Source organism: Copadichromis virginalis, linkage group LG8, assembly GCF_057382275.1.
Source record: "Copadichromis virginalis isolate Kocher_CV1m ecotype Utaka linkage group LG8, C_Virginalis_male_GT1.1, whole genome shotgun sequence".
Classification (NCBI taxonomy): Eukaryota; Metazoa; Chordata; class Actinopteri; order Cichliformes; family Cichlidae; genus Copadichromis; species Copadichromis virginalis.
The window spans coordinates 2,028,917-2,046,368 of NC_140625.1; the positions used below are offsets into that span (position 1 = coordinate 2,028,917).

General features: G+C 48.4%; 2 protein-coding genes across 3 annotated transcripts in view; one reads left to right on the plus strand and one right to left on the minus strand.

Moving 5' to 3' along the window:
* LOC146702493 (signal transducer and activator of transcription 5B-like) overlaps nucleotides 1-17,452 on the minus strand; it is a 101,178-nt gene that overhangs the window by 63,842 nt on the left and 19,884 nt on the right. The window lies entirely within an intron of this gene.
* LOC146702494 (uncharacterized) lies at nucleotides 14,382-16,590 on the plus strand. The gene is made up of 4 exons (XM_085467184.1): nucleotides 14,382-15,218; nucleotides 15,317-15,474; nucleotides 15,886-15,976; nucleotides 16,179-16,590. The coding sequence occupies exons 1-4, from the start codon at nucleotides 15,117-15,119 to the stop codon at nucleotides 16,521-16,523; spliced, it is 696 nt and encodes a 231-aa protein (XP_085323310.1). The 5' UTR covers nucleotides 14,382-15,116; the 3' UTR covers nucleotides 16,524-16,590.

A 17,452-nucleotide genomic window follows, 5' to 3' on the forward strand; every position in this document is an offset into this window, starting at 1 on the left:
CCAAGAAAGAGGAGGGAGACGAGGAACCATCATGGAAGGACAGGCCCCTGTACCACCGGCAGATAGAGGAGGTGGCTGATATCCAGAAATCCTACCAGTGGCTGGACAAAGCTGGACTGAAAGACAGCACAGAGGCACTAATCATGGCAGCACAAGAACAAGCTTTGAGCACAAGATCCATAGAGGCTGGGGTCTATCACACCAGGCAAGACCCCAGGTGCAGGCTGTGTAAAGATGCCCCAGAGACAATCCAGCACATAACAGCAGGGTGCAAGATGCTAGCAGGCAAGGCATACATGGAACGCCATAACCAAGTGGCCGGCGTAGTGTACAGGAACATCTGTGCCGAGTATAACCTGGAAGTCCCGAGGTCAAAATGGGAGATGCCCCCAAGGGTGGTGGAGAATGACCGAGCTAAGATCCTGTGGGACTTCCAGACGGACAAAATGGTGGTGGCTAACCAACCGGACATAGTGGTGGTAGACAAACAGAAGAAGACGGCCGTAGTGATCGATGTAGCGGTTCCGAATGACAGCAATATCAGGAAGAAGGAACACGAGAAGCTGGAGAAATACCAAGGGCTCAGAGAAGAGCTCGAGAGGATGTGGAGGGTGAAGGTAACGGTGGTCCCCGTGGTAATCGGAGCACTAGGTGCGGTGACTCCCAAGCTAGGCGAGTGGCTCCAGCAGATCCCGGGAACAACATCGGAGATCTCTGTCCAGAAGAGCGCAGTCCTGGGAACAGCTAAGATACTGCGCAGGACCCTCAAGCTCCCAGGCCTCTGGTAGAGGACCGAGCTTGAAGGATAAACCGCCCGCAGGGGCGTGCTGGGTGTTTGTTGTTTTTTTTGTTTTTTTTTATAAATTAATTTTTTCAGGTCCTGAGAAGAATAAAAGCACTTAAGAAAAAAATCTTGACCAAGGCTTTCATAATTCATGCATCAGAGGGTTAAAAAAAGCACTTGGGACAATTGTGTTGGTGACAGCTTTTGTTATAACATCATCCATCCATCCATCTTCATCCACTTTATCCGAGGCCGGGTCACGGGGGCAGCAGCCTAAGCAAAGAGGCCCAGATCTCCCTCTCCCCAGCCACCTCCTCCAGCTTATCCGGTGGAACACCAAGGCGTTCCCAGGCCAGTCGAGAGATATAATCTCTCCAGCGTGTCCTGGGTCTGCCCCGGGGCCTCCTTCCGGTGGGACATGCCTGGAACACCTCACCCAGGAGGCGCCCAGGGGGCATCCTTGTCAGATGCCCGAACCACCTCAGCTGGCTCCTTTCGATGTGGAGCAGCAGCGGCTCTACTCGGAGCCCCTCCCGGATGGCTGAACTTCTCACCCTATCTCTAAGGGAGAGGCCAGCCACCCTTCGGAGGAAGCTCATTTCTGCCGCTTGTATCCGCAATCTCGTTCTTTCGGTCACTACCCACAGCTCGTGGCCATAGGTGAGGGTAGGGACGTAGATCGACCGGTAAATTGAGAGCTTCGCTTTTACACTCAGCTCCCTCTTCACCACGACGGACCGGTGCAGCGTCCGCATTACTGCAGCTGCAGCCCCAATCCGTCTGTCGATCTCCGGCTCCCTTCTCCCATCACTCGCGAACAAGACCCCGAGATACTTGAACTCCTCCACTTGGGGCAGGAACTCATCCCCGACCAAGAGTGGGCACTCCACCCTTTTCCGGCTGAGAACCATGGCCTCAGATTTGGAGGTGTTGATCCTCATTCCCGCTGCTTCACACTCGGCTGCGAACCGTTCCAGTCCGAGCTGGAGGCCCTCACCCGATGTAGCCAACAGAACCACATCATCCGCAAAAATCAGAGATGAGATTCTGAGGCCACCAAAGTGAAAGCCCTCCGCCACTTGGCTGCGCCTAGAAATCCTGTCCATAAAAATTATGAACAGAACCGGAGACAAAGGGCAGCCCTGGCGGAGCCCATCACCCACCGGGAACGAGTCCGACTTATTGCCGGCAATGCGAACCAAGCTCTTGCAACGGTTGTATAGGGATCTAATGGCCCGTAGCAATGGGCCAGACACCCCATATTCCCGCAACACCTCCCACAGGACACCCCAAGGGACACGGTCGAATGCCTTCTCCAAGTCCACAAAACACATGTAGACTGGTTGGGCAAACTCCCATGCACCCTCAAGTATCCTGGAGAGGATAAAGAGCTGGTCCAGTGTTCCGCGACCAGGACGAAAACCGCATTGTTCCTCCTGTATCCGAGGTTCAACTAGCGGACGAACTCTCCTTTCCAGCACCCTGGCATAGACTTTTCCAGGGAGGCTGAGGAGTGTGATCCCCCTGTAGTTGGAACACACCCTCCGGTCCCCCTTCTTAAAGATGGGGACCACCACCCCGGTCTGCCAGTCCACAGGTACTGCCCCTGATCTCCACGCAACATTGCAGAGGCGTATCAACCAGGACAGCCCTACAACGTCCAGAGCCTTCAGGAACTCGGGGCGGACCTCATCAACAGCAGGGGCTCTGCCACCAAGGAGTTGTTTAACTGCCTCAGTGACCTCACCCCCGGAAATTGGCGGGTCATTCCCCTCATCCCCAGACTCTGCTTCCTCCTCGGAAGACGTGTCAGTGGGATTAAGGAGGTCCTCGAAGTATTCCTTCCACCGCCTGACAATTTTCTCAGTCGACGTCAGCAGCGCTCCACCAGCACTATACACAGTGCAGGTAGAGCACCGCTTTCCCCTCCTGAGACGCCTGACGGTTTGCCAGAATCTCTTCGAGGCAGTCCGAAAGTCTTTTTCCATGGCCTCTCCGAACTCCTCCCACACCCGAGTTTTTGCTTCAGCCACTGCCCGAGCCGCATTCCGCTTGGCCTGTCGATACCTGTCGGCTGCCTCCGGAGTCCCACAGGCTAACCAAGCCCGATAGGACTCCTTCTTCAGCCTGGTGGCTCCCTTCACCTCTGGTGTCCACCATTGGGTCCGGGATTTACCACCACGGCAGGCACCAACCACCTTGCGGCCGCAGCTCAATGCAGCAGCTTCGGCAATGGAGCATTGAAGTCTCCCAGCGGTGACCAAGAATGCGGTGACCAAGAAAGACTGCAAAGACGCACTTAAAGAAATGCGAAAGCACAAAAAGGAAGCTAAAGAGCTCCTCAAACACAAAGCGAAACTGGCCAAACAGCAGCTGAAAGAAAAATTTAAAGATGCCGAGGAGCAGCTCAACAAAACCTTAAAAGAGCTGAAGGCAAAAGAAAAGCAAGGCGAGGACAGGAGGGGATTCTGGAGCAGACTGCTGAGAAAGAACTGACCCAGCAGCATCTCAATAGTTTCTTCCTCCTCTCTCCACCTTTCTTTCACCCCATCCTTCTTCTTGGGACGTTTGTTTGTTTTTTAAAAACTCTAATCTAAATACATGCACTGAAATGCACAAATAAAATTGCCATAACTTGACCTCATGTTGCCTGCTTCTTTTCTTGTGTGTCTGTGGATGTAAAACAGTAACACAACTCCTGCTCTGTGTCTTTAATTGTAAATAAATGCAATATGTTTTCATTTTAAAATGCAGTGCAAAAAACTTCTGCTCTGAATCTTTTTTTTAGCAAAAAGCTTTTTTTTGCCTGCTGTGGAAGTTTTCCATTCAAATAAAGCCTGCAGACGAGCGGTGAGCGGTAGCTAACGTTCTTTAATCAAACACACAAAGAACAGACAAGCTTGATGAAGTCCCTGCATGACCGCGGGACAGACGGTCAGCAGAGTCTCCCTGAGCCCAGCATGGCTCTCAGTTAAATACCTTCTCCAGGAACAAAAGGCAATACACAGCTGTTTCACACCTTAAGGTTCCCACTCCCTTGCTGCCTCCCAGAGTCCTCGAAGACACAAAAGACTCTTCCTGTGGAGTTGTCTGCTTCCCTCCAACTTCCTTACTACACCCCCACCATTTGTCTTACTGTATGAGTGTGAGACATGTTAAAATCCAGTGGCACCAAGGTATCATACAATAAAATAATGTGATTAATACATAAGTAAAAGAAATTCCTATACATGCCCCTTCCTGATTTCTTATGTTTTAACATGTTTGTTACACTTACATGTTTCCAAATGTTAACACAGATGTTCAGAGTAAATACAGATTGTAGTTTTTTAAATGATGATTTCATTTAGTTTGGGGAAACAGCTCCAACTTTACCTCATGTAGAAAAAGTCATTTCCTTCTAAACCTAATAAGTGGTTTTGTCATCTAGCAAGAACTGCAATCGAGCATTTGCAATAACTGGTGATGAGTGTGTTACAGCGCTGTGGAGGAAATTTGGTCCTCTCTTCTTTGCAGAATTGTTTTCATTCGGCCACTTTGGAGGGTTTTCCAGCATAGGCTGAGTTTTTAAGGTCATGCTAAACCATCTCAATCTGATTGCAGTCTGCACTTTGACCAGGTCAAAACCTCCATGTTGTTTTTTGAGCCAGTCAGAGATAGAATAGAATAGCCTTTATAGAATAGAATAGCCTTTATTGTCATTGTACAGAGTACAACGAAATTGGAGTGCCACTCCCTTGGTGCAAGTTTCAATAATAAATATAAATGTAAAATATAAAAGGTACAAAAAAAAACAATCGTAAGTACTCAAACAATAGTATGTACAATATATACAGGATAGCAGCATTAATATAATGACAGTATGAATAGCAGCATAATATAATGACAGTGACGGTATGGAATAGGTTCAATTGTTTTTGTGCTTATTTACTACGGTGATAGCTCTGGGAAAGAAGCTATCCCTGAATCTGTTTGTCCTGGTTTTATGTGACCTGTACCGTCGGCCTGACGGTAATAGTTCAAACAGTTGGTTGCTGGGGTGAGAGTGGTCCTTGATGATATTGCCAGCTCTGCTGAGGTACCAAGAGTTTGCAGTGACCTCCAGGCTGGGCAGAGAGCAGCCAGTGATCTTCTGGGCTGTGTTGATGACCCTCTGCAGTACTTTCCTGTCTGCAGCTGAGCACCCTGCATACCATGTTGTTATGCCGTACGTTAGGATGCTCTCTATGGTGGCTCTGTAAAATGTCACCAGCAGCCTCTCCTCCAGGTTGTTCCTCCTGAGCACTCTCAGAAAGTGGAGACGCTGCTGGGCCTTTTTAACCACCGCTGTAGTATTTGCAGTCCAGGAGAGGTCATCAGAGATCTGCACGCCCAGAAACCTCATGGAGTGTACCCTCTCCACACAGCTCCCGTGAATGTAAAGTGGGGCCGGGTCTGCTCTGCCCTTCCTGAAGTCCAAGATAAGTTCTTTAGTTTTCGTGGTGTTCAGTTGGAGGTTGTTAACTGAACACCACTCAGTCAGTCTGTTGACCTCATCTCTGTAGTCCGACTCATCCCCCCTTGAGATGAGTCCAACCACTGTGGTGTCATCCGCGAACTTTATGATGGTGTTTGAGAGATGGGTAGGGGAGCAGTCGGATGTGTAGAGCGTAAACAGGAGGGGACTCAAAACACATCCTTGTGGAGACCCGGTGCTGAGTGTGATGGTGCTGGACCGGTGGGGGCCGAGTCTGACAGACTGTGGTCTATTTGTCAGGAAGTCCTTGATCCAGAGGCAGATGGGGGTGGAGAGTCCCAGGTGAGACAGTTTCTGGACCAGGATCTCCGGGATGATATGATTGAATGCTGAGCTGAAGTCCAGAAAGAGCATTCTCACATAGCTTCCTCGGTGCTCCAGGTGACTCAGCGCAGTGTGGAGCGCTATGGTGATAGCGTCCTCGGTGGAACGATTTGTCCTGTAGGCAAATTGGTGGGGGTCCAGAGTGGGAGGCAGACCGGCCCTGATGTGCTGACAGACCAGTCTCTCAAAGCACTTCATCACTACAGGCGTAAGTGCAACAGGCCTGTAGTCATTTGGGCTGGCCACAGCTGTCTTCTTGGCGATGGGGATGATGGTGGAGGTTTTGAGGCAGGGCGGGACGGTGTTTGATGACAAGGAAAGGTTGAAGATTTTAGTGAAGACTCCGGTCAGTTCGTCAGCACATGCTCTGAGAACCTTTCCATGTATTCCATCAGGACCTGCCGCCTTCCTGGGATTCACTGACCTTAGAACACACCTCACTTGGTGCTCCCTAAGTGTTAGTGTGCCAGTGCTGGGGGCGGGTGGAAGTGGTGTGGCAGCTGAGGGCTTGGTCGTCTCAAAGCGGGCGAAGAAACGGTTTAGATCCTCAGCCAGTGAGGCATCAGTCCTAGATGTTGCCTGGTTATTGCTTCTGTAGTTGGTAATGTGATTGATCCCCTGCCACATTTTTCTGGGGTCGTTGTCAGCAAAGTGATCTTCAATCCTCCTCCTATAGGCAGCCTTAGCTTTCCTGATGCCTCTACTCAGGTCTGCCCTGGCTGCCCTATACGCAGCCCTGTCCCCTGACTTGAAGGCAGTGTTGCGGCTTTTTAGGAGGGATTGCACTTCGCTATTCATCCAGGGTTTTTGATTTGGAAATACCCTGACCCTTTTGTTGACGGTGACATTGTCAACACAGTTCCTGATGTACGAGAGTACAGTGTCCGTGTACTCCTGGAGGTTGTGGCTGGAGAATAAATCCCATACAGTTGTTGAGAAGCAGTCCTGCAGTTGAGAAAGGGCTCCTTCAGGCCAGGTTTTTATTGTCTTTGTCTGGGGCTTTGTTTTTCTCAGCAGGGGGGTGTAGGTGGGGGTGAGGGACATGCAGAGGTGGTCAGATCCAGCCAGGTGGGGGAGGGGTGTCGCTCTGAAAGCATGCCTGATGTTTGAATAGACATGGTCCAAAGTGTGTTCTCCTCTCATAGCAAAGTCCACAAACTGGACAAATTTAGGAAGCACAGTCTTTAGGCACGCTTTGTTAAAGTCGCCGGCGACAATAAAAACCCCATCGGGGTGGGCAAGCTGTTGTTTGTTTATGGTGTTGAGCAAGAGGCTGAGAACCGTGCTAACGTTAGCATCCGGCGGTATATAAACAGCTATCACAATAACTACTGTAAACTCCCTCGGGATGTAAAAAGGTCTGCACGAGACTGCCAGAACCTCCAAATCAGGAGAACAGTGTGTGTGAATGATCCTGCTGTTACAGCACCACTCGTTATGCACGTAAACATATAGCCCCCCTCCTCTGCTTTTACCTGAGTTGCTGTTTCTGTCATGCCGGTGTAGCGTGCGGCCTGCTAACTCGACTGCAGCGTCGGGAATCAGCGGGTGAAGCCACGTCTCCGTAATAAGAATAATGCTGCAGTTACGTGCAAAGCTTGTGTTGGCTATCTGTAGCTCCAATTCGTCAAGTTTGTGGGTGATGGATCTGGCGTTCGATAGGAAAAGGCTCGGAAGTGCTGGCCGGTGTGGATGTTTGCGTAGCCTAGCGTCTGAGCCCGACCGGCATCCCCTCTTCTGCTTTCTTTCCCTCCGTCGCCTTCTACGCTTGCTGGGCGGGCAGACCATCCACGGTGACCCTGGCGGTCTCGCTATCTCCACCAGGATGTTGTGTGTTCGCTGATAGTCGCCAGAAACAGACAAACTATATTTAAAACCTAGGTCAATTAGGTTCTGGCGACTGTAAGAGATGGCGGCGTTGCAAACATTCAAAAATATCCACATTAAAAGTAAAAACAAGCACCAAACTGGAGAGCTAAGAGCCGCTGCACCCGTGCGCGCCGCCATCTTGTTGTGATAGATGATCTTGCTGCTGTGTTTTGCATTATTGTCCTGGTGCACTTGAGCTTCAGGGCACATTAAATGAGACAAGTGAGGCCTTCAGGTTTTCCACATTTTCTGGATTAAGGCCCTCATCGTGGATCGATTCCCAAAGCGCTTGAAATGCCTTTGTAACCCTTTCCAGACTGATAGAGTTCAGTGTTTCTTAGCTGTTTCTTTAGATGTCCACGATGTTGTTTTCTGAGATCTTTTAGTCAACTTCACTTTTTTTTTGCCTGTCCCATTTGGTTCTTTAGCCGTCAGAATTGTTGTCTGAAGACCAACAAGGAGACCCAATGGATTTACTTTCCCAAATGGATCATCGTGGCATTGTCGTATTGGTCCATTTGATCGACCTTTGTTGTTATTATTTATTTTATTTTATTTTCAGTTGTTACAGACGGGACAGACATGACTGAGGGATAGGAAAGGGAGAAAGAACGATGAAGGAGAGGAGCAAAGAGCAAAGAAAAAGTGAAGAACAATATTCACCTTATGTTTAATTTCTACCTTCATTAAAGAGACTCAGAGAAAGTTTGAGGTTAGATAAATAACTTGTAACCAGGTACATATCTGAAAATTTCCTTTGTGTAATGTATTTTATTATTTTTGTTGCATGAAGAATCTGTGTATGTGGACACTCACTATTTGCCCTCTTTTTCAGGTCCTCACGTGTGTCCTTTACAAGCAGAGACTCACTGATAGACGACTCTGTTACCAGTTCTAGGGCTGACGCACCCACCCACGTCCCCACCCCCGGTGTATCCTTTATAGGTATGCAAGTTTCTAAATGAAATAAATCACATTGACCTTAAAAATGTGGTTAATCTTAACCAAAGTCCTCAGTTATGGGAAAATGAACTGGAAATGCAAGTTGTGCAACTTCACAACCACAAAAAGATTAGACCTGCTGAAACACGTCCCCCTGAACCAAAACTGAGTCCACAAAGACACAAAAACAGTTCAAAACAGGGACGCAAACGTCCAAAGAGGTCAGAAGGTCAACCCGGGGGGCGACAGCACAAAAGTTCACAATTCAGGGGCTGGCCACGTGAAAAAGTGGAGACAGGTCAGGGGGCCGACCGTGCGGAAGGCAACGGCGGCGACTCAGGCGAAGGCGGTCTGGGGGCCGACCACGACGGCAATGACGTAGAGACAGGTCAGGGGGCCGACCGTGCAGAAGGCAATGGCGGCGACTCAGGCGAAGGCGGTCTGGGGGCCGACCACGACGGCGATGACGTCCGGCTAGAGGCCCAGAAACTGGCCGACGATGCCAAGGTGCTGGATGTACTTTGGACGGGGGTGTAACAATCGCTGGACCAGGCGTGGAGGACGAAGGCTCGGAGGCCGGACCAGGCGTGGCAGAAGCAGAGGCCGCGGCTGGACCAGGCGACGCAGAAGTAGATGGTGGCTGGACGGGCCCCTCTGACCCTCCAGCTGACGTGGCTTGAGGCTGAACGGGCCCCTCGGACCCTCCAGCTGACGTGACGTGAAGTGGTGTGGCTGCTGCAGGGTGCCGGAGTGGCACACCCAGGCATTCAGCTACGGATGCAGGATGAGCAGTTATGGAGACCCCTGGCAAAACAGAGAGCTGAACAGGGGGCTGAGCCGTTACTCTGGCAGAAGAAAGATGCCGCTGACTCTCTGGGGAATTTAATGTAACATCACACGGTTCATTTCCCACCAGATCGCCCCTGAAAACATTATTCATTTGGTCACCATCTGGTTCAGAACCCAGAACAGAAATGTCCATGGCAGTCTGAGAGAAAGTGGTGTCGCAGCCAAGTACTAGGTGTGTGTTCCTTTCAGAGGTCTGCCTGTCATTGTCCAAATTCATATTCTCGTTTTCCTTCACAAACATAAAGTCAGAGTCTTTATTCTCAGTCTCTGGTTCTTTTAACTCAGAAACAGAAAAACACAAACTCAGATTGGCTGCCTCACCCTCACCAGAATTACATTGATTAATCTTGAACACACAGGCAGCATCTACCCCATAATATTGCCCAGAGTCAGTAACAGTCTCTGCACCATCTCTAGCGGAAATCTCGCCATCCCTAGCAAGCAAGTTAACTGTTATGGACAAACCCTGTTCGAAAGGTGGACCCCCAAGGCTCTCAGCACAGTTTATTTCCTCTGTCACAGGAAGACAACGTGACGTTTCTTCAGTCTCCACCTGTGACAGGGTTTCAGTCACCAAAGGGGCTAGTTCGACCACATGAGCTGCATTTATAACTGAACCGTTCCTAGAAACATGATTAATCAGTTCATGGCTAGGTTCCTGGACATCCATTAAGTCGGCACAACTGGTCAAAGAAAACTCATTCACGTTCATTTTGCAGTCATGTGATGGCCTTGTAACCTGATCAGAGTCTGTGCTTACACATACAGCAGTTACACTTCCTTCTGATGGGACGGCTGGCACTAGGTTAACGCCAAGAGTCTGAATAAACTCTTCTGTGATTGGTTTGACAGAGCCATTAGCTTTAGCAGAAAACACATTAGGCACAAATGAAGCAAAAGTGACGCTGTCAGAGGGGATTGAAGCTTCATTATGCTCTGACTGACAGGAATCATGCGGCTCGGCCTGGTATTTGGCAGTCTCAGGCCTGCATTCTCCAGCTAGCCCTCCACCAGAAGCTGACTTAGACAGAGACTCTGAGTCATCTATGAATGGAGGTGCAGCTAACACAGTGTCTAATAGAGCTGTGGCTGCCAGTGGTGGTGCAGACTGTGAGCTTACTATAGCAGTAGTACTCCCAATCAACACCCCATCTTGAAATGATTTAGAAGAATCAAAAGAACATGGTTCCAAATTTACACAAACTGACGGTAAAACATGACCATTAGAGACAGTATCGGAGGCCCAGATCTCAGCCTCAGCATTCACTGCGCCCTGCGGGGGGCTGGAGCTACATGGTTCAGACATGTGTGCCCCATCTTCTTCCGGGGGGCACAATTCACTCTTAGAGTTCAGAGCATAGACCACATTGCCATTACTGTTCTCTTGATCTGGAACACAAAACTCAGGTGAATTGTGCTTGTTGAGTACAGGAGTGAGAGCATCACTCAGAGATCGCTTTGAATTGTTCTCCTCTGGTTTACACAATTCATAACAAGTAGATGAGTCACAAGATGGATGAGCTAAGGAACAGTCAAGTTGATCACCGGGTACAGACAGGGTGTCATTATTAAAGTCACACCGCTCATGACCAGAGGTTATATCACCACCCTTCACACCAAACATGAGTTCGTGATCAATACTTTCATCGTTTAGCAAGAGAATGGGTGGTGTTGAGGAGCACTGGGTCGCTATCGCTCCTCCAGCACATGTAGAAATTGTCTTTATCTCTGGAGCATCTGCGAACCCTTCATGGCAGTCACATTCCAGCAATTTAGGAAGACTTTGAGGCGAAAGATTGTCACTAACCTCTATTATTAACGGAGTCCGAGAGGAAACGAGAGTTCCACCAACCTCCAGCTGCTGCATGGTGCTGCGGCGACGTGGATGTCGCCTCTTCCTTGAGGAAACCACTGAGGCTGAAGCATTGGCTGTTGGGGAAGTGAGGGGTGGCAGACCCTGGCAGCTCCGAGGGCCCCCGAGAGCCAGGCGTGTTCCCCGAAAGATGTGCTGACAATCGGGGGTGAGCCACGGCTTTCCCCGGAGCTCCTCCTCTACGTGGGTGCAAGCTGCTTGCTGCCGCTCACAGAGGCCGGACTCCATGATTTCCGTAGTAGGTCTTTCTGAACAACTAAACACAGTTCTGTCGGCTTTGGAGCACAATTCCGCTATAGTTTCCGGCCCCGGCAAATCAATGCTCATCTCCCTCTTCTCCATAGAAGGATCGTGAGGCACAAAAACACAGTCACTCACCGGAGTTAGCGTGGTGCAACGGCGGCGCCGGCGGCGCTTCTTTCTGGTAGCTGGTGCGATGGACGCTGATGCCACCAAAGCAGAGGGTGACGTAGCGGCAATCTCATCCTCTGCCCATATCCTCGCTAAAGGCGAGGCAGGGGAAGTGAAGTCCGAGCGGGGTGGAGAGGGCGAGCGGCTGGTAGGCGGTGCAACAGGTGTGAGTTCCTCCTCCAGAATGAGCCAGGGCTTCCACCGGAGCTCGTCCTCCCGATAAGCCCATAACACCTGCTGCCGCTCTTCCTCACCAAAGTGTATGGCCTCCGTCATCTCCGTGCGCCGCGCTGTGTGGCCAGACCGCGGTGAAGACCCGGAAGCCGATGAGGCGCGAGCGGATGGTGTGTCGGTGGTGAGCCTCACCGTTCCGACCCCAACTGCGTCTGGCTCGCGAAGCAGCGGGGAAACAGGACAACAGCAGGGCTCTGGCGGCGCAGCCCGCACACTGGGCAGCTGCGGCTGCGGACGGAGTTGGAGAGCGGTGACGAGAAAGTCAACGATCAGCGGGTGTAGTGCCTCCCATAACCAGGGAAATACAGACGCGCATACTCCCACTTGGCGGGCTAACTCCTCCCGTTCCTCCACTCCGGAACACTGCAGCCATTTACTACATAGCGACTCCACCGTCTGGATGATCTCCCTCTCTTGTGTCGCTGGGTCCGGCATGGTCGCGTCGTACTGTCACCGTCGCAGTGGCAGACCGTGTGGAGAGTGTGTTGAGGACCCAGGTGCGAACACAAGTGAGGATACGGGAGTGCACTTAAACAAAAGCGAGCCTTTTATTGTGGCTGATGATCACGAAAGAAACAAACAAGAATGAGGGCAGCACAAGAGCAGTAACTAAACAAACCTAAACTGGGAACAAACTATGCTATGGCTGGGGATACAAAAGACTGGGCATGGGAACACGGAGGGTGGGAACACAGACGACGCGACACAGACTACATGAAACACAGAGACTAAATACACGAGGGATGATCAGGGGAAGTGGCCACACATGGGAGCACAGCTGACAAAGATAAACATAACAAGACATGGCAGGAGTAAACAACACTGACGGGAGACTGTCAAAGTAAAACAGGAAGTACACAGAGGTGCAAACAGGAGGAGAGAGAGAGCATGGGCATAGTGGGCTGGGGAAACATGGAATGAAACACAAGGAGGGGAGACGAGGGCTCACAGATACATGGAGGGGCACACAGGGGGTAAAAGTCACAAGGGGAAATCAAATAAGGAACAATACACAAAAAGACATGAATACTAAGACTGCTGGGCCAACATGGCCCAGGATCATGACAAATACATGGGCATTTTGGTCGAGTCCACTCCATACCCCTACACAAAAAGTGTAGGAGGTAATGCACACGTAAACTGGTGTTTGTTGAGAATGATACCACTCATGATTGGTGACAAAGTACCAGAAGATGAGCCTGCTTGGGAGGTTTTGATGACCCTGAAAGATGTTGCTGAGCTTGTCATGGCTCCTCTCCACACAGATCACACAATAGGATACATGCAAAGTAAGATCTCAGAACACCGTTACAGATATTTAGAAGTGTTCCCAGAGGAGAAACTGAGACCAAAACATCACTTTCTCGAGCACTATCCTTTGCTTACAACTGTTTACGGGCCACTTGTACATTTCTGGACTATGCGATTTGAAGCCAAACATCGATTCTTTAAAAGGATTGTGAGGCAGACTGGGTGTTTTAGAAACATCCTCATGACAATGGCGAGAAAACATCAATTGATGATTGCGTATCATACCCACGATTACAACCACCAAAGGCCAGCACTGTCAGTGTCCCAGAAGACTCCAGTGGCAGTCGATGTTCTAAAAGACAGCATTAAGGAGTCCCTTGCAAGGAAGTTCTCCAGGGAAGACTTTGTGAACATGACAATTAAAGCAACCATTTTAGGCACAGACTATAATATTGGCATGATGCTGCCGTTTGGCTCAACAGGAGGCCTACCTGACTTTGCAGAAATCCATCAAATAGTCATTGTGCACAGAACTCCTGTTTTTGTTCTGAAGTTGCTTAGAGGCTGTGAACACCTGAGGAGTTTCAAAGTAGAGCCCACAGGAGAGACAGAAATCCTTAAACATTCTGAACTGAAAGAAACATGGCTGCATACAATACAGCAGATGGCCGTATGGTGTCCCTTAAACACTTCATTTGCACATCAGAGTAAGTGTAATGGGTTGATTATTTCTGTTATATCAAATGTTTGTGCACTTATTGAAATTATTGAAAAAATATATTATTTTACCAACAACTATATGGGCGGGCGTCCTGTCTTATTTGTTTATTGTAATGTTTATTTAACAGGAACAATACATATAACATTGAAAAAGAAAATGGAAACGTGATGCATACTTAACCCTCCTCTATTCTATTGCCCTTATCTCCCTCTTCTTAAAATGACAATCAAAAATTATTTATTCCAAATTCTACTGAACTAAATCTCTGCTTTTATTTCTCTGGCAGAAGATAATGAAGAAAATATATGCATGTAAGCTTATCAACTATTAATAACCTGTCTCAATTTCTTTTCTTTCTCTGTCTCTACAGCTGAGGAAACACAAACCAAAAAACAATGGCAGTCCAGTTAAGAGTCGTTTTAGAAGAACACAGCATTCAAAAGTTGACACTTCCAACAGGAATTCCTAATACAGTGGACGGGGATACATGGGGAATTTGGACTGCTATACCAAGACAAAGACTTTGACAATCAGTTTTTCAGTGTCATCTCGACTGCTGACTTGTATGACAAGGCCACTGTTAAAGTGATCCTTAAAGAGCCAGTAATCACCCTTGACTTACAACCAGCATGTGAATCAGGATCATCGTCTGCATTGAACTCTTCGACTTCAGTGAGCACCCATCCTGCAAGTACTACTGAAACGGACATCTGCCCTGCCAGTCATGATGCACCCTCACAGGTGTCCGACTGCGCATCGTCAAGGTCCAGTGACACCATCATTCTCCCTGATTCATGTCGCCCTGCTGCGTGGCCAGTGCCATTTCAAGTACCGGAGTTTTCCCGAGACATACAACTAATCCTCGCTGAGGCAAACAACTCATATCGCAACACTGGAAGACCTTTCATGGATGCCAGTGTTAAATCAGCAACAATGCAAGACCTTGCAAAAGTAATTTTTTCGTACACTGCTTACCCAACCAATCAGCAGATCCTCTCAGTGCCTGAAGCCTTGGTTTCAAAGTTTGCGTGTCTTAAGGAGCCAGGATCATTTGCCGGCTTATATGGCTGGCAGCAGCGCATAAAAAACAAGATGCACAATTACCGTGCCAAGCTAAGATCTCGAAAATTTTCTTACCCGGAAATTGAAATTAATGCCTTAAAAAGGAAGCATCCAGCTGATGCAGTGCCATCAAAGAATGTAAAAAAGCCAAAAAAAAGCAGAGGTTAATTATCTCCCTCCGCATCCTACTGGAGAAACCCAAGAGACACTGGAGAAAGAGAGGCTGGAATTAATTTATGAAATAACAAAGAAAAACAACGCAAAGATAATTGCAGAAAAAATGAATAAAACGTTCTCTAGCCGAAGACTTGGAGTGGTCAGCCTCTGCCCCTCTGTGGGTGAGTTAAAAGAAAGGTGGCCAGCATTATTCACTGAGGCTCAGGTGAGTATGTGTGATAACTATTCCTATCCACCAAAAAACAAATGTCAAACAAATGTCAACAAATTGAAATGTCATTTTTTTGTCCCTTTACTTCTTAGCTCATCGAAGAGTTCAGACGCATCACCACAGTTTCTTTGGTGGAGACATTCATGCTGAAACTTGATGAGTACACACCAGGTCTTTTGCAGCTTATGCCTGCCAAAGGAGGAGCTGCTGGTTCCAAGATGAGACCTCTGCTGGACACTTTGAATGACCTATGTTATTTGACTTTTTTCACAAATATGTAATTATGGAGGGCTGCAGTGGGTAGCAAGAAGGTCCTGGGTTCAAATCCCGGCCCAGGGTCTTTATGCATGGAGTTTGCATGTTCTCCCTGTGCATGTGTGGGTTCCCCCCGGGTACTCCAGCTTCCTCCCACAGTCAGAGAGCATGGCTGTTAGGTTAATTGGTCTCTCCAAATTGTCCTTAGGTTTGAGTGTGTGCGTGGTTGTTTATCCTGTCTGTCTCTATGTTTCCTTGTGATTGGCTGTCCAGGGTGTACCCAGCCTCTCACCTGTTGAAAGCTGGAGAGAGGCATCAGCCATGTTTTTGTTTTTAAGGAATTCAGTCTTAATGTAAGTAAATCACTCGACTTAGTCTTTTCACTAAATTGTATCTCCCTACAGACACAGAGCATCGAGAAGAAAAGGGATCTCCTTATCTGCTGCCTCATTAGCTACCTCGGGGAAAGACAAGAAGATCTTTTTCATGACTGCCAGGTTTGTCATATTGATAACAGTTCACTTATTAACTCAAGGGATCCTAATGTTCTTCTCTCCTGTCCTCTCCTATCCCCTGTTCTCCCCTTCTCTATCCATCGTGTCCACTCCCCTCTTCAGATCAACTGAAATATATTGAAAAAGCATCTTAAATAAAATAAAACATGTGTATGCTTTTTGTTTCTTTCTTTTTAACACGTAGGAATGTGAGGATTACACAGACAATATGATGAAGGTGATCGTGATCCACAACATCATGGCTGAGGAGGATCCATCAGATGTGTCCGTTGTGATTGAGGGAAACCAAGTGATGGAGGGATGTGGAAGCCGAGCAAAGGCATGTGTACTGCTGATGGGACTGATATATGCCCTCAACCTCGAATATCCGAAGGAGCTGAAGAACACATCTGACACTTTTCAAAAACTGTTTTTGGAACTTGACGGGGCGAAACTACTGAAAAGGGTCCACGGCCTCAAAAATAAGCTTATGCAATGCACACACCTTTCCCCTCTTGTTCCCAGAGGACATAGCTTGGTGGAGCTGTAATTTTTCTTCTGACAGCAAGCACAGAAACTATTGCATGTTGGTGTTAGTGTTCTGTTCTATCTGTTTGATAACGTACATGCACAGAAACAACTTGTAGAGTTTCTGTGCTTTTGGCTTTTAAAATGGACTGAGTGGCCTTTGAAAGTGTTGTCTGCATTAGCTGTTGTGTTGCACTTTATTCTGTATTTTTATGGAATAAAAACTTTGAGATGAGGAACCATTTGAATATATATATATATATATATATATATATATATATATATATATATATATATATATATATATATATATATATATATAGCACAAGTCACCATCAAGTGCGGGATCTACCAAGGAGATGCTCTGTCCCCACTGCTGTTCTGCATAGGGCTGAACCCCCTCAGTGAGATCATTAACAAGACTGGCTACGGATACCGACTACGGAACGGAGCAGTTGTCAGCCACCTCCTGTACATGGATGACATCAAGCTGTATGCCAAGAGTGAACGAGACATCGATTCACTGATCCACACTACCAGGCTATACAGCAATGACATTGGAATGTCGTTCGGACTGGAGAAGTGTAGTCGGATGGTATCAAAGAGAGGGAAGGTAGTCAGAACTGAGGGGATTGAACTACCAGAAGGCAACATTGCAGACATAGAGGACAGTTACAAGTACCTGGGGATCCCGCAGGCAAATGGGAACCATGAAGAGGCCGCTAGAAAGGCTGCAACCACCAAGTACCTGCAGAGGGTCAGGCAAGTCCTGAGGAGTCAGCTGAATGGTAAGAACAAGATCCGGGCCATCAACACGTACGCCCTGCCCGTGATCAGGTACCCTGCTGGGGTAATAGGCTGGCCAAAGGAGGAGATAGAAGCCACTGACATAAAGACAAGAAAGCTCCTTACCATGCATGGAGGGTTTCACCCCAAGTCCAGCACCCTGAG